General features: G+C 37.0%; 2 protein-coding genes across 4 annotated transcripts; one reads left to right on the top strand and one right to left on the bottom strand.

Annotated features, from left to right (window-relative positions):
• The first annotated feature begins 547 nt into the window (after positions 1–547).
• Positions 548–3409, top strand: LOC132174969 (PRA1 family protein H). The gene is made up of 4 exons (XM_059586748.1): positions 548–1033; positions 1681–1817; positions 2786–2857; positions 2943–3409. The coding sequence occupies exons 1-4, from the start codon at positions 609–611 to the stop codon at positions 3011–3013; spliced, it is 705 nt and encodes a 234-aa protein (XP_059442731.1). The 5' UTR covers positions 548–608; the 3' UTR covers positions 3014–3409.
• A 1236-nt stretch (positions 3410–4645) lies between these two features.
• Positions 4646–20291, bottom strand: LOC132174834 (uncharacterized). Of its 3 annotated transcripts, none has more exons than XM_059586527.1 (21): positions 20136–20291; positions 19471–19610; positions 16900–16956; positions 13218–13245; positions 12881–13003; positions 11108–11219; positions 10855–10892; positions 10659–10712; positions 10358–10426; positions 10074–10190; positions 9885–9953; positions 8916–8995; positions 8475–8606; positions 8113–8389; positions 7454–7543; positions 7190–7357; positions 6445–6572; positions 5950–6082; positions 5455–5579; positions 5165–5347; positions 4646–4992 (listed from the first exon to the last, which is right to left on the bottom strand). In XM_059586527.1, the coding sequence occupies exons 2-21, from the start codon at positions 19563–19565 to the stop codon at positions 4953–4955; spliced, it is 2118 nt and encodes a 705-aa protein (XP_059442510.1). In that variant the 5' UTR covers positions 19566–19610; positions 20136–20291; the 3' UTR covers positions 4646–4952. The 3 variants fall into 3 exon arrangements, with proteins under 3 accessions (XP_059442510.1, XP_059442511.1, XP_059442512.1); XM_059586528.1 differs by having other exon boundaries at positions 19471–19600; XM_059586529.1 differs by lacking the exons at positions 12881–13003; positions 13218–13245; positions 16900–16956; positions 19471–19610; positions 20136–20291 and adding an exon at positions 12170–12275.
• Positions 20292–20338: the final 47 nt, after the last annotated feature.

Raw genomic sequence — 20338 nt, 5'->3', positions numbered from 1 at the left:
TAATGTTATAAATCCCAGTGGTCCTGCCAAAATGTATCGCGACTTTTATAATTACCGTCGAATTTGAAATGTGTTGTATTGAATTTGATTTATTGGTAATTTTAAAAGTCATATCACATTTGAAATGATTTCAAGAGAATTCTAGAAAGACTTTATAACATTACTCATATAATACATATAACTCCTCTCGCTACACAAAGGGAGTTTTATTATTTCAAACTGACATAAATTTTTCTCTTAATCGGATTGGAGAATTCTTACAATTCAGTCTAAATTTGACATGTGTTATTTAGCATTTTTTTTTTTAATAACATTAAAAAAATATATATATGTTTCTTATATGTCAAGATACACATATTACATTATCAAGGGATAGCTTAATCAATTAGGGACCATGTCTCATAAAGCAAAAATTATTAATTCAAATTCTCGTCTCCTTTCCTCATGCGTGGATATGTCCAAAATAATAATAATACAAATATTACTTTTAGAAGCTGAATTGGTGGACATTTCTGTAAAAATTAAAAAGAAAAAGAAAGAAGCCCCAAATTCCAAAGAAGAAAAGAAAAGCCACGTTTTGGGAGTTGGTTTGGTGCTAACTTGGGGAGATGGTATTCTCGTCCAACCCCTTATCCCTCAGCGTCCCCGAACCCGCCTTCGAATCATGGCTCCGCGACTCCGGCTATCTCGAAGTCCTCGACCACCGCTCTTCCTCCACCGCCACCACAAGCTCTGACTCTACCGCTACCACCACTGCCGCCACCATCACCACCTCAACCTTTACCATCACCGGCGTTCTCTTCTCCCATGTCCTCACCCTGCTCTCCCTCTTCACTCTCAACCCCTTCTCCAAGCTCACCACCCTCGACTTCTCCGCCCCAACGCCGTCCTGGACTTATGGGTTCATTGGGTCCTGCGACTCCTACTCGTTCCCGTCCACGCCGGCTCAGGCCAGGCTGAGGGTCCACGAGAATGTCAAGCGCTATGCCAGGAACTATGCCACCCTCTTTATCCTCTTCTTCGCGTCTAGTCTGTACGGACTCGCGCACCTTTCTCTGTATCTCTAAATTTATGTTTTTGTTTAGTTTTGGATTCTTGCGTGGGTTTTGGGAATTGGGTGCTGTTTGGTTGATGGGGAAAGTGGGAAAATTTGGGGTTTTTTTTTTCTATACCGATTAAATGGAGCTTGAAAAATTCAAGTATCCATGTTGATATCTAGGGATCTTTTATGATTTGAGTACATATTGTTTGAACAGAATGTGGGTTGTTGTTATGTACGTATATGGTTGAGGTATTGAGTGAGTTGGCTATTTATATACATGTTCTGATGTTCTTCTCATTGCTAAGCATAATTTCAATTCACCTGAGCTTGATACAGTTATTTGAGTGGACTGAAGTGAGTTTTCATTTTCTTGAAAAAAAGAAAGAAAGCAAACATATAATATATTCAGAACTATTTTGTTCACTCACTTAACAGAAAGAGGCTAATTGCTTGCCTTTCCATTTATTTACCTTTATGTGAGAGTTGTCTTATACATGGTGGCCTGTATTAATAGCTGGTCCTTTGAAGTGGACAGTCGTTTACAATTCTTTTTTATTTCTTCTTGTTCTTTCTTCCCCTTTCCCCACTTGACAGATTTTCTTATTTTGTAATTCTATGTTTGATGTTCATTGTTATAGGTATCGGATGCCTCTTGCTCTTGTTGGATTGATATCATGTTTGGCACTATGGGATGCTTTCAAGTTTTGTAGTGATAGATGGGGATTAGATCAATACCCAGTATTTCGACAATGTCTGGTTCGCATTGCCCAATGTGGTATGTTATCAGCCCTTTTGTCTCTGGACGGTATTCATCTATATTTTTTCCATAAATCCTTACGGTGATGATCTTTGACTGTTTAATGATTAATTAGGAGATATATATTTTTGATGATTTTCCTAATGTGGAGGAAAGAGTTTGCTTGGTGCATGTGGAACTCCCTCCCTAACACCCTATTTTTTTGATGAACTTGAAATGTTGTGAGATGATATTGTTTTCTGATGGAGAACTTTGGGGTCTATAACTTGGAGAGTCATATTAACTCTTCACAAGTAAGGCCGGTCTTGGCCAAGTATTCAATTCCATTCAAGGCTAAAGTTTTTCTTCGTTTTTTTTTTCTTGAGAGGCAGGTGGGTGGGGCTAATAAGCCAAATACCATGCACACTTATTGTTCACGTTGATGCATGGTTTTATTCCCTACACCCCAAATCCTTTACAACAGTGCCCTGTAAATTCATACTTGCCTTCCAGAATCCAGAAGTCTTCTGTTAGTTCTGTAGCATAATCTTTTCAAATACTCTTGCCAATAAGCTCTACTCCAAATTGCACTTCCTCCCCTTGTAAGAATACGGTGGAGGATAGGATTGTGAGCTCAAAACTCACTGAATGTGTTAAAAAAAATATTTCAAATACTCTCTATGGTTTGCCTTTCTTCCTGTGTGGCAGTGGATATCTATTTCTATATTCCCTTATTTCTCATTGATGTTAATATAAACATTGTAAAATAGAAATAAAAAATGTACAAAAACTCTGTTTCAACCTGTTTAAAGCTAATAATCTATTGCTGGTCCCATCTAAGTGGAGTCTTGGGATGGTGGGATATGGTTCTGCCCTTTAGATAATCTTGTTTGCTGACGTTTGACAACCAGAGAATTTTAATGGCCTCTTCTATTACAAGCTATTTACAGGAGTCAAAATAATCTTTGGTTATGCCTTATAACACTGATTGGATATCATCTTTGCAGTGGCTGCTGTTATTCTGATGTATTCAAATGTTCAAATGGCTATGTTCTGTGCACTTAGCATCAGTTATGCAGGTAACTTTGATAAACTTGTGTTTCTCTGTTAGGATTCTCTTTACCCCCCCCACCTCGAGTCAGTTTTATTGAAACCCCTTTGTAGGTATGATTTTACATGCTGCATTCCGGAAGCTGACTCCTGCAAAGCAGCCTTCTCATGGGAGAAATATGTAGGTTTGAGCAAAATAAGCAACATTATGTTTAGCTGTAGTCTGAGGCCTGTTACTGCAAGAGATCAACAACCATGATGACCTCTGACTGTGATACAGTAGATGGTGCTCGTGAAGCATATAGTAGATCTCCAAATCCGTGCTCCTTTTTGGATTATACTCGTTACCGCCTCACTTAAGCGAAATGCTAAATTATAGTCACTCCTTTGACCAAAGAGTTACTTGGCTTGCCCTAGTCATCATGTCAAAGTTTGAGGCTTATTTGCTTAAGCAGTTGTACAAGTTATATAATGAAATTCTGTCTTATACCAGTCATGTTCTACGTGTAATTGTACAAGGTCTAATACGTCTCTTTTAGCTTTAACTTATGGTTGATTGATCTTATGGTAATTTGTAGTCATTTGAGAAAATGTCCTTGTGAAAAGAGGCTAAAAGGTGCTTGAGAACACCCCTCCTGGCCATGTGATTAATGGTTTTGAAATGCATTTGAGCAGGTGAAATTTACCGTTAGAGCATCACCAATGAGCTCTCTAGAGTTTAGCTAAAAAATCTTATTTTATCTAACTACTTTTTACAAGCACCAAATATTAAGCTCTCTAAATATTTTTTTACTTTAACTAAATATTATTTTTTATTGATTGTTAGTTGGTTGAAACTAACCACTAAACAGAAAACAATGAATGGAGAGGGGAAACAATGAAAGTAATAAAATATTGATTATTGAATGGCTAAAGAAAAACTAGCATCAAATATGGAGAGAGATTCTGATCAGAATTATTTTGGAGTTAGGATGGAGAGCTAGATGAATGGGTACCTTTATGAATCTTCTCTAAATTTTAGCTTAATGTACATTTTAAAGGGAGCTAATCGGTGATGCTCTTACGTAGGGTGAAATAACAGAAATCTAGAGCTATGTTTGGAAGCTTTTTCAAGTGTGTTTTTTTTTTTTTTTTTTTTTTTTTTCTCTTAAACACAAAATATACAATTTTCAACTTAAATTAAAAAATAATAATAGTAATAATAATAATAGTTGTCAAACGAAACACACTTCAATTTTTTGTTAAAAAAAAAAAAAAAACAAAATACAACATACTTTTTAGAGAACTTCTTACACTTTTTTTTGGAATATTTTGAGAAAACATGTAGTAGTTATAAACACATTTTTTTTTTCTTTCCAGGGAAACTATGCAGAGGGAAAATTACAAGGGGTATGAGATGCCTCACTATCTAATTTGTTGATTATCGTATTGATGAATGCCTAGAAATTTTAGTTTTTATTTAATGGATTGAGAATTCTATTTTGACATGGTTTTTATGCTACACATATTTTAACAAGTCACATTGGTGAATATGTCAACTTAGATTAATATGAACTAGATGTTATCATGATGTTTTTTTTTTTTTTGATAAGTACTGCGTAAATGATGTTATCATACTAGTACTACGTATATGATGTTATCATATGGTATTGTTATAATATGAACATGTATAACTAGTTGTATTACAATCTCACAAAAAATAAAATAAAGTGAATTATGCATGTACAACAAATTGCAAGATTTCATAGTGGTCATTTATAGAGACCATCGGAAGAGGAAGAAAATTACAAAATTTAAACCATCGGAAGAGTTGAAAAAGATAAGTCATTATCAAAATGTTTGGTCATTCATTCACCGCAAACCAGACTGAAAATTATTCAATAAATACAATTATCGGTGATAACATTACAATTTTAATGTAATAGTAGCAAACCCCTAATTATAGCAATGCTGCCACTACAAAACAAAAATGTGAATAACGAAAAATAATCATATAAATTTAATAAAGACACAGTTTCTTACAATGATGATATGTACATCGAATCAGAATAAATGCATAAACAAGAAACACACTACCAAAAAAAAAAAAAAAAAAGATGTGCAATCATGGACAAACATCTTCAATTAAGATGGATTGAGATCCCGTGAAACTTGGCCTTGCCATCTGCATAAACAAATTAGACACTTAAAGCACATATACATATTGAGTTTGCCTTTAATTGGTTGTCTTAAATCTTTTATTTTCAGGTGACAAGTGTCTCAAGATGAGTTTACTTAAGATAATGAGCACTCTAAAATCAAAACACAACAATCTGAGAGACAATCACTTGACTAACCTTGAGAGCAGAAATCTTGCAAGTGGGCTTAAATTGGAATTTGAATTAAGTTCCTTGTTCGGTTGCTTTTTCTTGTTATCTGTTTCTGAATTTGCATTTTGCATTTCTTCAGGCATTGTCTTGCCCTTGGTGAACAAGCGAGCAGCGAGCTCCTGTAGGTCTTTCAGTGAAGAATCCTTTGAACTGCAGACAATTTTATCTTCTACATGAATTTCTATGTGTAACAGAACGCACCAATTTAAGTGATAAGACATGGGATCAAGACGAGAATGTGAACAGAGATTATGAACCTTGCCAATTGCTGAAGCAAACTCTTTACAAGACCTTCACAAGATCCAGGCTTCTTGCGTTCCATATTCATGAGTGAATTTGCAACAGCACGCACAACCGAACCTTCTGGATCTTCAGCAATGACCTACATTATACACACCAAATAGGAGGTTGAAGTCACTCATTGAACATAACTTGAAAACAAATGCATGATGACGATATCTTAAAATAATTTATATTGTATGCACCAGTATCAGTGACAGAATTTAATAAGACCAATTATGTTTTTAGCATTTATAAACTCTTTCCAGTCACAGTATCATTTTACCCCCATTTTCAGAATAATTAGCCCCACTTCATTGACAACAAACTAACTATGAGATATGAATTCATTACTGGAAAAACTGTGGCTCATTCTTGACAAATCGTAATTAGAAAAAGCAGCTTTGTATCACCCAACAAATAAAATTACAATTCAAGAAAGTGATGCAAAGAAGCCACTTTTGGGTGCTCACCTCTTTAAGTGAAGGAATAAGCAAAACCGACAATGGCACAGATGATGATGCTATTTTTAAACTTTCTTCATCATCACTTGCATGCTGTGATCTTGAAAATCCTTTTTGTGCATCAAAGTATTCACGAGAATGTCTGAGGTAGAAACGTTGTTCTTAAAAAATTGTAATAACCAAAACCTGATTTTTTTTTTTTTTTGCAGCAGCAGCAGCAGAAAGAGGACAAAATTTTCCTCAAAACTGTGTTTGAGGAATTTCTTTTAACCTAATTTATAAAAGTGACACGTATACCTTTTTTTAATAACATGTGAGATGCACATAAGTTTTTAGTAAAATTTATTCAACTTCATCCCTGCTATTAAAAAAACATGTGCATCTCACATGTTCAAAGAACACATGTCACTTTTACAGACTAGGTTGGAAGAAATTTCTCCAACCCAGTTTGGAGGAAAACTTTGTCCGCTGAAAGACTAGCAGCATGTCAGCAAATAGATGTACCTGGAAGAATCTGAGCTGCTTGTCATCTGCTCTCTAATATTTTCCTGCCATTCATTGTTGATCTTTCCCACTGCAGATCTTTCTCTTGCATTTCCTCTCTTCAACCCTCCTTGAAGTGCAGCCTTTGCCTAATTAGACATATCAACCAAATAATTGAAAAGCTTTTCAACAGAAGTTGCATATAAAAACAGAAGTTTAGCAGCACATTCCAGATTAGGAAAGCCAATAATAATATCAAACTCTGATATTGATCAGCAGATCTGTCAGATAGGAAGTCAGGAACCCAAGTGGTGAAAACATTATTGAACCGGAAAATCTTTAAAAATGTCAGAATAAAACCTGTAGAAAGATCATGAAGTTTAATGAGAAAAATAGGGTTAAGAATGTCACACTGGGAGTAATTAAACAAACTTGGGCATTTCAAAAATATATTTGGAAATATATACAACTTTCTTGGGTTACTTCAGAAAATGCAATAAACCGACGCATGAAGACACATCTCAACCATAATTCACATAAGAACATGGTGGAGGGTGTACACTTGGGTTCAAGACCCACTGGGTGAGTAATTTACAAATAAAAAAGCATCTGGAATATAATCTGAGCTAATTCTAAGCTTTGGGGAATTAGCTCAGATTATATTCTGAGCTAATCTTAAAAAGTTGACTCTTAATTATTTATGTTTGCTAGGCACATTAGAAGTAATATAAAAGAGATTGAAAGTAACATGAGAAATTAAAACAACCTCCGCAAGGTTTGTTGCACTGTCTTCAAGTGAGGCAGTATAAGTTCTCTCTTGAATTCCCAATCTGGATTTTGGAGTCCGAGGAGAATCAGAATCATCATGTTGGCCACGGAAAACTACAGTTCCACTGGTAGATGAATCTTCAAAAGATGTGTATGTGCTGCTAGACTACACAGTGCAGTTAATTCAAATCAAATGCTGGCTAGCATAGCAAAGAGAAGTACGCACTTCAATTTTCTAATAACAACCGGACAGAAAACATACTAGCATGCTTTGATCACGAAATGGAGATGACTGAGATCCCCTCGGCGATCGTATAACAACAGTTCCCGACCCACTTTCAGATAATTCATCCTGGAAATTGAGCAATTCAATTAACATTAGAAGATTTGACACTTAAGAGGTTTATTGTACATCAATGTTTTGAAAACCAATTAACTTGAAACTTGGATAATCAACTTCAAGTAGATTATTAGAAGCTCAAATTTGGTAAATTTAGCTGCTTAATCTAATCGCAATACTTGAATAATCCCAACCACTTCTGTTTAATTTAGTCACAAAATTAAATCATCTTATTGTATTGTTTTTCCTCCAAATAATGTACAAACTCTATTAGGCAACTCCTGAAGAAAGCTAAGTCTTTGATTAACCCAGATAATCCCATGTGCCAAAACGTAACTCGATATAGCTTTAATCTGGTCATAAAACGCCCCAAGTTACTAGCTGAAATACATACAGAGATTGGCTGATTTTTAGCCTGTTGAAACAAGGGTGACTATCAGAACTTGTGCTTACGTATAACATCCCCCAACATAAAGTAGCCATATCCCGTATCTTTCATCCATAATATAAAACAACTCACTAGAGCCAAAAAACAGGCAGAGTTAGACAAATGAGAGAGAGAGAGAGAGAGAGATGATTACATCATCATGGAAATTATCCTGATGTTCATTGTGGTATGCTTCTCTAGCATTTTTCCCAGAGTAAACCTCTGGCAATGCATGATTTGCATTTCCGGATGTAGGTAACCATTGATTACCACTCTCGAGTGTTCTTCTTTGGGCAGCATGATTGTATAAATTTTCTGGTCTCCTTTCTCTTACTGGAGGCGGTCTTACAACACTCCGAACAGTCCCTGTACTCTGTGATCCACTAATGCTGAAGTCCCATCCAGCATTTTTCAGGGGTTTCCCTTGACCACTGCAGATTAGAAAATGTAAGTAAGAGTTCAAAAAAAAAAAAAAAAAGGCAAGCAAAGCACAAGTAATCAACAGAGTCAACATACCTGGCTCGAACCGTTTCTTCTCCTCTTGGATCTCTTCTCACCTTAACAGTATCAGATGCCTCCGATATAGCTTTATGACCATTCCTTGGAATGTCTTCGTCTTCTTCCCTTATTTGGTATTTTGGACGCTCTCTATCAAGAAAATAAAAGGCAGGATGTTAATAATAAGCGGCCTTTGCACCAACACATTATTTTAGCATTTTATTACCATGACAAGCATGCTGGTGCATGCATCTAAGAAAGTGTTTTAAGAACTGAGACCTCAAGTGCAGTACAGGATGTTTTAATTTCCCCTAGGCACCTCAAATCTATACTGTCTTGACGCAGATGCATGACATTATAATTGTTTCATCGATGTTCACTCACTTGAACTTCAATAACCAAATTCATAAAGTAGAGAGAAAAAGTAAAAGAAAACAAACACAAAGCAACACATTGCACCTTATTCTCTCCAGAAGTCTTGGACTCTTCCTAGCATTCCTAATGAAACGGTGTTTGAGAAGTTCCTTGGCACTTGGCCTCTGCAATTGATTAAAAAGAATATAATAAAAAAACATTACAGAACTTGAAAAAAGCTAGAAGATATTGCAACAAATGACATATAACATATTTTTAATTTATAGTCAAGACTTGCATTAGAGGTGAGGACCTTTGCCCCCAAAGCAACTAGCCAGACTAGCATTGTTTTCTTGATAAATGTCATGATTTACCATGCAAAAGAATATCCATACGCATTTTTCTTCACATTCCATCAAAAGATATGGCATCCAGATAAAAGGAAGACTGCTTATATGCCAATAACCAACTCACTTCAAAAATTACAGTTAAAATGATAAAGAGGAAGAAATTATAGCCGATTGGTGTTGTATGAGTTAGTGAAGTGGCAAAATAGTTATATGTTGCTCCATCACCCTGCTGCAAAGGACCTAGGAAGCATCAACACGGATATGGGATACACATGACGATATGGACATGATAAACATTTTTAAATACAACATTTGCTAAAAGGAGTAAAAATCTGTCTAAATAATTAGTTTCATAGAGAGAGAGATTAAAGAGTTATGCAGTATCCAGGAGTATTCATTTATGTATCTGATGCGGGTATGGTTACTCGTTTGAAGTATCTATGCTTCCTAGCAAAGGACAGTGGTCAGCTCATTTTGTGCTCTTTGGTGTTAAATGGGTTATGCTGAAGAGTGAAGACGGTGTTTGCTCTACCACAATGGTGGCAAAGGAAGCCCATATGATCCAAGATATTGAATTCAATTGAATACGTCCAATATGGAAGGTATAAATTACCATTTCAAAGACATGCACTATGTGATTATTTGTACCACACCCCAGAATATTCAACAGGAAAAATAATATGAAATAATAAGTGGGAGATATTTGGAGGCAATAATTACTTGCCTCTGCAGGTACTTTCTTTAAACACAATGAAACAAATTCTTTCATAAAACGGGAAAAGTGCTCATCCAGCTGCACAAAAAACACGAATCATGATTCTTCTAAAATGTGAAGAATGATGTTTCCATCAGGCAAAGAACATCAGTATTCTATATTCTTTACCAAGAAGAATCAAATGAGTAATAAGATAACCTGTGGTGGATTTTCTCGAGGTATGATAAAAAGCACTCTCATAGGGTGAAGATCTGCGAGTGGAGGTTCCCCTTTGGCCATTTCAATTGCAGTTATCCCCAGAGACCAGATATCTGCCTGCATCAAGAAAAGGGTGCCCGTGTGACAAAGTTCAAGGCCTTAACTAGTTGATACAGAGAAATTGAGGTGAAAGGGAAGTGAGGAGTGGGCTTGAGGGTGCAAGAGCTGCAACACTGATCAAAACTCCCAAAAGAAAAGATCCAAAACACTGTTTCCAGAGATACCTTCTCATTGTAGCCGTCTGAATTCTGAATAACTTCTGGTGCCATCCAGAAAGGCGTTCCTACAAATGTCTGTTATTGTTAAACAAATTAGTGCATCACCAAGAAACCACCAATTATTCCACTAATAGATTGATTCCCCCCCCACCCCCCCTTCCCCGCTGCTCATGACAACAGAAAAGAAGAGACACATTGATCATGAAACAAGGCACCTCAACTATATCCAAAGTCATAATAAGAAAATTTAAATCGCATATCCCAACAGTTAACTGATTAACAATTTAGCTTTGGCAAACTTGAGTACCTTTCTTCTTGATATAGTCCTTGTTAATTGTGCAGAAACACCAAAATCTGCAACCTGTGACAAGGTCACCCACTCAATGCAGAAGGCCACAAGCAAATCCATGTAACTCAACTCATATTATCTATGTTCCTCCACTTAGTCACCCTTCATACAAAATTAAGCAAATTGTAGGCCCCATTGAGCATAAAAGTTATACCTTAACATCACCATTCTCGGTCAATAAAATGTTTGCCGCTGCAAAAATCATCATATAGGATGTCACAACAAAGATTTTACAAAGAAAAGGAAGAAAGTTCACTTGAAAAATTATTATGAAGCTGCTGCAGGTGGAGGGAAAACAAAAAATTCATACACTGTATATCAAATGTACCAAATCTTTAAGAACAGAGTAAATTTGGAAAATTTCTCAGAACTTCTGCTATATGGATATTCAGAGAAAAGAAGAATACCTTTAATATCTCTATGGATCTTTCCTTCATTGTGCAGATATTCAATTGCATGCAGCAAGTCACGCAATATGCAACCAATTGACATTTCATCCAGCGGAGGACCTGACTGGAGCTGCAGAAGCAGAAGCTCTGTTAGTTTCAAGAAGAGTATATGCAATATAGCATTTTTTGTGGTCATGAATAATATCATTGATGAAAGAAGAAGGCTCAAGCATACATAAACTATATAGGAAGACATCTATGCAATGTAGAAAATTATCTTCAACACAAATATGCATGTGTATATATGCACATGCTTGCATTCACAAAGACGTACACAGAAATGAAAATAAAAAGAAAGGAAAAGAAACAACTCAATCTATCAACTTCAATTAGAAGTTGCCCTTGATATTCAAAGTACGCAGAAGAAGTTTGTCAAACATTGGTAAAATAATTAAGCAAACCTAAAGATATTACAGTTTATATATTTTTTCATTTGCAAAAGCAATATCCATGGCCAATTCTTTATACACTTCAGGTATAACTAAGCCAACACTGGATATATTTCTCTATCCATGCATATTACGCATGTGATATGTTAAGTTGAATGGACATCTATAGTGACCCAGTATAGATGGCTTCCCAAATCAGATATTGACTTCATATTTCATTGTCAGTGCATGGACGGTATGGATGTGGACGCCCAAATATATTGAGAATTGGTTGAAGTCGATTTCTCCTTTATACTTAACCAAAGACCATCTTTGCTAACAAAATCACACTGTTTATTCCACATGGATGAATATGAAAAGGTAAGGGAAACTTTAAAGTGGTGTTACGAAGTTGTTCACAATTAGCAGATCATGAAGTTGTTCACAATTAGTCTCGCAAAGGATCCATGTATCAACAAAAGATGAAACACAACCAGTTCTGCATTATTTCTTAATCACACCCAAAAACCAGATAATTTGCCCCCTATTCTTTGTGGCCAACATCATCCAACATGCCATTCACCAAAGGTGCCTGCATGTTAAACTCTAAGCCTGGGAATAAAAGTGTACATAGCATTGTAGAAAACAATACCACTAAGATAGCAGCCAATCTGTTGTTCTGCTGCTGAGAGCCTCAATTACCTAATAACCACAAGTGATTTTATATAAGTGACTCCCAAGAGATGCAGCCTTCGATGTAGTAGCTACTGGAACATATAAGATGGTTTACATAAGGGATGAACCCTAAAGCGAAGACCATTTATGCATTTTATAACTAAATAATAAAAGATCGCTGTAGTTCCTTCTTCTTCTTTTTTCTTTTTCTTCCTTTCTTTCCTTCTTTTAACAAAAAAATACAAGGTTGGAAGAAACTACAGAAAAAAAATATATAGAAAATAGGGAAAGCCATACAAGAGAAAGAACATAAAGATAAGTACCTAAGAAATAAGTGCACTTGTCATCAACTGTATACAGCCTCAATTAGCATAACACTAAACACGAATGTAGTATACTAAAGTAAGCATAGTATATGAAGCAACTGTTCTATAATCCGCGCCACTAAGTTAGTTCTCCTCCAAGTTTAGATGAGCATTGATATTGCTCTGATATGAGGCAATAGATTCTTTATTGTAAAGCAAACCCAAAATATAAAACCAGCCAATTATAGAGGAAATACGATTTTTATTGAGGTTGCACAATAAAAAAGACAAAGATCTCATTTTCATCAGTACTCAAATCCTTAAAAGAGAGCAACTTCAAACTTTCATGCAATAAACATGTACAAGCAATAGAAGTAACCTACTAGGTCAGCAACAGAGCCACCGGCCATATATTCCATTATGATCCATAGTTTAGTTTGGTGGAGATAGGAACCATAGTACTCAGTAATATATGGAGATCGACATTGTGACAGAACAGAAATTTCCTGGCATAAAAATAAGATAGATAAGCAACATGATCTTCATTTATTGAAGATTTAAGCCAATAAGCTGTAACTCAATGGCACTTTCTCCCATCATGCGAACAGGTTGAAAGGTGAGGCTATGGGTGCAAGACTGACAAGGTGAGTTTGTAACTTATAAAAGAAAAAAATTATGGTAGATTTGATAAACTAGCAGAACAAAATTGTGAAGTAATACCTTCTGAATGTCTTCAATTTCATCCTCTCTGCAGAAGGCAATGGAAAAGCTAGTTTTAGATATTGCTCACTAAGCAACAGTCAGACAAGCATCGAGTAAATATGAAGCATGCTGTAAGCCGGAAAGTGTGTTCACTAGCCAACAAAGTCACATAAAAAGACAATGAAGCAGAGAAAAAGAAACATGTCATCAATTTCTGTACTGAAGAAATAAATCTAATAGGATAACAAACTTTGGACCAAGTCAAACGTGCGTTAAATAGGAAAAAAAGGCTGATTTACCCCCAAGTGAAACGCGTGCTTCGCCAAGGTTTAAACCCACTTTTTAGTGGGTGGCAAAGATGTGGGCTGGGGCTGCTGTTTCTTTGGGCAAGGGCCTAGGTGCACGAGCTCCACCCAGCCCAGAGGATCTCCACTGGCTTCTTCGGTGAGCCGGGTTGATTTGGGTGTTTGTGTAGGGTGTATTAGCCCTGCTACCAGTCTAGGCCCCTTGGGTGTTGACTCAGATACTAATCCTTCAGAGTGGACTATTGTGGTTCAAGGGGGAAAGTGGGTTCCTTTGCCAGACTTTTCTCCTTCTCCCTTACTTTCTGTCCTTGAGGAATTGAGGAAGAGGAGGGGGTGGTGTGTGGGGGTGGGGTGAGTAATGGCTCAGTTCTTGTGATATTATGATCCCACCTTGTATGGATATGGAATTTACTCTTGGAAGGAACCTTTGCCATTGAACTCTTGCACCACAAATGCAAATGAGAAACTTCTTGGTGCAAGGTGAGTCTTCAACTTGGGTGTTGCAAAAAGTGAATGAAATCCTTCGTCATGTGGGGTTATCATGTGCGGGCTTTAAAGAGGAGCTAATCACCTTGCTTACAGCAATAGAAGCGAGCTACTCCCAAAAGGAGTTGGCCTCTAGTTCCAAACTAGTTAGCAAAGAAAATAGAGAACTAAAAAGATTGTCATGTCTTCTAAATTATGTTTCGAAAGGTGGGAGTTCTAGCTGAGACAAAATTAAGGGAAGGGCTCTCTTCTTTTATAAGTAATCAATTTTTTTTATTAAAAGCATAAAACGCCCCTACGTATACCAAAAGTACACAAAAAGGAAACACCCAACTAGAAAGAGCAAGAACCCCCCAACACCCTCAAAAACAAAGGAAAGAACGACCACCCTGTTATAATTACAACCAACATGAAATCACCCACACACAACTTCTCCACCACCCTTAAGTCCCACAAAAACAAAATACCAACTGAAGCCCCACACGATGACACTCCCATAAACAGCACACAACGCTAAGAGACATGGGTCTTGCCTTTGCCATGGCTTGAACACTCGCCTCTAGCATCACAATTGATGGAGCACTCCAAATTTTTTAACTCATTGATGCCTTTAATACCAAGATTAGAGAGAGATGACAATTCCTCATAACGATGCTCCTCTTCAATAGAAGTCAAAAGAGCCAAAGTCTTCTCCTCGTTACCCACACAAGAGATCCCCACAATAGGACATATCTCCTTGACACAATGAAGAGCCAAATCTGAGTACCAGGAGTCTCCCAACGCAACGGGGGGATAAATACACAAAGGGGAAGAAAGGACCTCTCCAACCTCACCATCACCACACAGAGCAACATACATCCCATTCCCAATATAATCACCCTCATCCAACCCAACCAAAAGACACCCCTCCTTTTGCTGAACACCCCCCTTAGCTCCCACAAGCAATTCAAAGGAGGGAGACGAAGCCTCCAGAGAACCACCAGCCTTGTTGAATAACTCACAACCCGCTTCACAGCCCGGTAAAGGTCCATAACCCAGGAAGCAGCCCTTCTTAGAAGCCATCTTGCAAGGTTTAGGCTAGGAAGCGCAAGCACCTCTTCTCCCCACACCACCCACAAGGCCTTTTCCCTTCACGGCACCTGCACTACCCCCCCTGCATAACCTTATGTTGTACCTCCTCCCTAGCAACCAAAACCCGATCTGGGTTTGCCTGCGCAACACAGACCAGAGAGGGAAGAAACTCCTCAAAAGAAAAAGGCAGACAGACATCACCATCCGTCCTCACTACATAAATGAGCTGACCCATCCACAACCCTAGCTAAAACAGAGGTAGGGAGAGAGAGAGGACATCAGCCCTCGGCGAGGGCTGCACTAGCGTGTTGCCAGACTTAAGAAGGACCATTGGTGTGACCTATCCCCCCGGGTAAAAGAGTGCGACCCAGATGCACCACTGGCACTATATGATGGACGAAGCACTGTGGCAGAAATCCGCGGATAAGGCTATGTAACGCAATCAACAACCGCAAGTGCTGACAATGAAGTCCCCAAAGTGCCACCAGACTGGGCGGGGCTCCACCAAGCCACCGCTGAGACCAAACCCGAGGAAGACTAAGGGAAGGGCTCTTATTGGTTCTTAATTAAGCCTAAATTGCTATCATGAAATGTGAGAGGGTTGAATGAGGGGGACAAATGTCTTAAGTAAGAAATTTGCTCAAAGAGTGGAAGGCATATGTGATCTGTCAGCAGGAAACTAAACTGGAGTATATGTCTTTTTTTTTTTTCTTTTTTTTTTTTTGTAAGTAATTCAAATTCATTAAAAGCGCGGATGAGTGCAACCTTAGTTCACAGGAAGTAACAAGAGAATCCTAATGTATAGAAATAGAATAAACTCCAAAAACTCTAAGAATTAGAAACGGTCGAACTATTGAACGGTACTATCCATGAATAAAGAGATTGGAACAGCATCTTCTTCAACTCTAACATTGCAGTCTCATGATCTTCAAAGCTCCTCGTGTTCCACTCTCTTCAAAAACACTGTATTAAATGCAAAGAAGCCAACCTCCACAATTCCAAAGCAAAACAGTGTCCCAATTGTCGTCTCCAACTCACCAACAACTTTCTCACCCTTCGAGGCATAACCCATGCAACACCAAACAACTGGAAAAAGAACTTCATAATTCTCTTGCCACCTCACAATGAAGAGTGAGGTGATAAATTGATTCCCCACTTTTCTATTGTTGGTCAATGAAAACAACAGTTCAGGTTATTAGTTTATTACTTTCAATAATGAATTCTGAGTGCAAAAAGTTCAGAAATAGGAACATGAACCCTCTAAAATGTCCCCAAGTCCCCTGGATTGGGATACAAGTAATAGAGCATGTTGAAACTTACCACCTAGGATTTGAGGATACTGATAAATTGTTAAAGATTCTGGTTGTTCTTCGTCAGTATCCTAGTGTTAAATTATGTAGCATAGCACATCCAACACAAGCATTGCTCACTCTTATTAAGGCAACAAAAGGACATAAGAAGGAAGTTGCGGGCAACTTCTAGTTAAATCCTTTTAAGCATGCCATTTGGGAATGTGCCCAAAAGTTTTATCAGACACATAACAGACATTCCTACTTGTTTCATGTTTTGGGCAAGGGCTTAAAACATTTTTAAGTCTCCATGTAATAATACTGGTTTTTTTAGTATTCACACAACATGTTATCAGGTGGTCCTGGGCATTTTGTCCTTCACTTTGTGCTTTTCAAAAGGTTTATATGAGAAGAAGAAACAACCCAAAGAAAAACAAAAATCTTAAGTTCATTAAAAAAATAAAATAATCTCAGAAAGAGCAAGCATCTGATGTTTAAAATTAAAATCTAAAAATTTGAAAACAAATACGTGGGAAGGCATCTACTTACGACTCTTCCAAATCAATTACTTTAATAGCTACTTCTCTGTTTAGCTCCTTATCAAACCTGCAAATCAGGAAAGGCATCAGGGTCATCAGCACATTGCAAATGTTCATCAGATTATGATGATTGAACTTCAATGACCACCTTAACTAAACATTAAATTTCATGATCACTCACAAACTACAATTAAATCTGTACATGAGACAATCATGATCACTCACAAACTAAGATTAAAGCTAACATGCATATCCATCAAAATCATTGGTATTTGACAGAGCCAAAGAGTCAAACAAGTGAATGCACCACTCCAATGAAAGCAACATGTCCCGTTGCTTCAAGTACAAAACAAAATGTGAATTAAAATAATTGATTTGGAAGAAGTTGATTTCCTGCAAAAGCCTTCCACTTAGAGCCCAAACAAGAAGTTGATTTCTTCAAGATATCATTGATTTATTTAAACAATTACAACAGCCTAGGTATAGTGTAACTTATTTTTACTAGTTTGTCTTCTTTGTGTGCCCCATGTACATCATTTGGCGGCTTCTGATCCAAGGCCACATAGATAGTAGCTTGCACACTTCCAACACATCGTGCATTGGCCAGTAGCTTGCACACTTCCAACACATCGTGCATTGGCCATAGTTAATTATAGATCTAGCTTGCACAACTAAAATTGATAGAAGGGATAGTGGTGCCACCTCAGCCTTTTTTATGCTTGATACATTTGTATAAGCTACTCAACTCAACTGAACTAAGTCATAGTCCAAACTAATTGGGGAGAACTACATGAATCCTCAATCTTCATCTGCCACTATTTAAGGCCAGTGTTCACTTATTTGTTTTAATACTATATCCATATGAGTAGGATATTAACACAAATGTTCTCCTTAGCTATTACAGGATATATGTTTTATGCAAGATAGGAAAGACCTAGTGAAATTTGTCCTAATCAATTTGGTTTTAAAGGGGGCAAATAAAGCATTGCAATAGCAAATGTGAAATATCTTAATGTCAAAACCAAGGTTCACCAATCATCTTCCTCAATCCACTCTGAAATTTTCTAAGGGATTGAATCTCACTACTATACAGTAGGACCAACTTTGGCTTCACTTTTTACATGAAGCATCAGTAACTCATTCAAAATCCTTCACATCAACGTCAACAATAAAAACTCTTACACATCAACGTTTGTGGTTTTAGTTCTGACTGTGGTTCCTTGTAGGGTCTTTTGGGTTGGGTCTTCTTGGGATGTTTTGTTGGGCTTTGTGGTGGGTTACCTATGTATACTTTCTTGTGTACTTAAGAGGCGCTTTGCGCTTTTTTAGATATATACAATCTTTACTTATCAAAAAAAAAAAGTACCCCTACTTCACATCAACGTCCTGATGAGCCAACAATCATCATTCCCTCATAAATTGCATGGTTCCACAAAAATACAAAAACTGAATCTTCTGATAAGTACTAAAAACTACATAAGAATACTTCCTTTATTATTAATTAACAGTGCAAACATAATTTACATAGTTGTTAAAGGACACAAATGAATCACTCAAATCCAAAAGTGTGCACATAATCTCTTGACAACATCATTACCTAATCTCAAAAAAGGGGGCATATTTAATCACTTAGAAAACAGGTAAGTTACTGGTTTTTTGTTGTGTCCTAAGCAACCAAAATATTTCTACACTGATCACATGTCTATATCAATGATCTGATGACTTCATAACTATGGAAAGTTAACATGAGTGCGACTAGTCCAACCATGGATCCTACAATATGATTAATACACAACGTAACCTGAGCCACTAATTGAACCTTATACTGTTCGATGTGATTGGTACAAGCTTTGGCTAATTGAACTACCAGATTGAAATGGAAAATGCTAGTCAATAAACTAACCACTAGCGCAATGACTGAGAATGGGTGCCAGGCCCAACAATCAAGTGCTCAGAGTGATAATTTGTACTACCAGCTCCTAAATGTAGATTAAAATTGAACAGTGCACGGCAAATTTAACTTTATGGATTAACACTTTAGTTTGGCCTAAATCAGAGAGAAACATGATTCATTTTAGGCTCCTTTTATTCTCACTGGGCAACATACTAAATAAGAAACAAGTTCCTGCTTTTGTATTATACTGTATTAGGGAAAAAAAAAATATTCACAAATTATATTACTACATAATTGTTCTCTCTTGTGTACAGCCCGTGTACTTGGGCATTGTGCCTCTACGTTTCTTCAATGAATTGCTTGTTACTTATGATTTAATTATAAGATCATCACTTTTTAAAAAAAATTAGTGCATGTTATATAGAATTATCATGATGCCACTTTAAATAAATTTATAAAGTTGGGTCTTGAACTAATGATCTCACCCTCCATCCTGTTCTTGCAAGGGGAGGAGGGAAACAAAAGATCACTATTCTGCAAAAGCAACAATCATGGGGATCTCACAACCTTGAATAGATGGCAAAACCAATAGCACGACATAAAATTCACTTACAAGTTCACCAAGAAAGCAAATGTGTATTACAATACAGAGTGATTAAGAAGAAAAATGGCACCAATAACGCTTACCCTTTATAGACGTCGCCAAATGATCCTCTCCCAATCAACTCCAACGAACCAAATCTTGATCCTGCAGCCTCTATAAACCCTGCCGCATCGGCCATCTTCACAAGGAACCCTTTCTCTCCTCACTCACCAACTACACAAATCTAAAACATCAAACAGAACAATGCTGAAACACGAACTCAAGCCGAATGCCACAACATTCCCACATTCTCCAAAACCCACTACCAATTCACAATCCCAAATTCACACAACCCCAAATGGGTCTCTATAAACCCAAATGTTGGCTCCAAATACCAAATCTGAAGCAACATATGCACTAAATGAATCGACCCATGAACTCTCCCGCAAAATCAGACACGAAGCACACATTAAATCCCATACCCATCAATAAAAATTTTCAAAAAAAGAAATATAAAGAAAAGAAAAAACATAACACAATGCAACAAAGCTCTTGGACTCAAAGCAAAGCACATGGGTCCGACATAATTTTCCAAAACTTTGTTAGGTAAAATGAGAGAATGAAAAAGTGACGGCCCAACAGAATTGAATTACAGTACACACATACGCAGACGTGCAGAAATTCCATCAAATGAAAGCGAAGCGACAACGCACGCGTGAATTAAGGCTTTGGTTTATGAAATTTTTGATGAATTGGGTTCAAAGCTAACCTGGGTTTCGTTGCACGGAGAGAGCGAGAGAGAGAAGAGGCTTTGGGAGCATCAAATGGATCAAGAAGAACTATGCCTATAATGCCTTGGTTTAATGAAGTCTCCTTGTTTCCGTTCTCAAAGTAATTATTGGTACCAAAGAAAAAAGAAAAAATAAAATCTGTGTAATTATTTAATGGAAGAAAATACTTATAAATCTGGTT

This window comes from Corylus avellana, chromosome ca3 (assembly GCF_901000735.1).
Source record: "Corylus avellana chromosome ca3, CavTom2PMs-1.0".
Lineage (NCBI taxonomy): Eukaryota > Viridiplantae > Streptophyta > Magnoliopsida > Fagales > Betulaceae > Corylus > Corylus avellana.
Note: the sequence above shows the minus strand (reverse complement) of the source record. Positions and strands in the feature narration are given on the sequence as shown.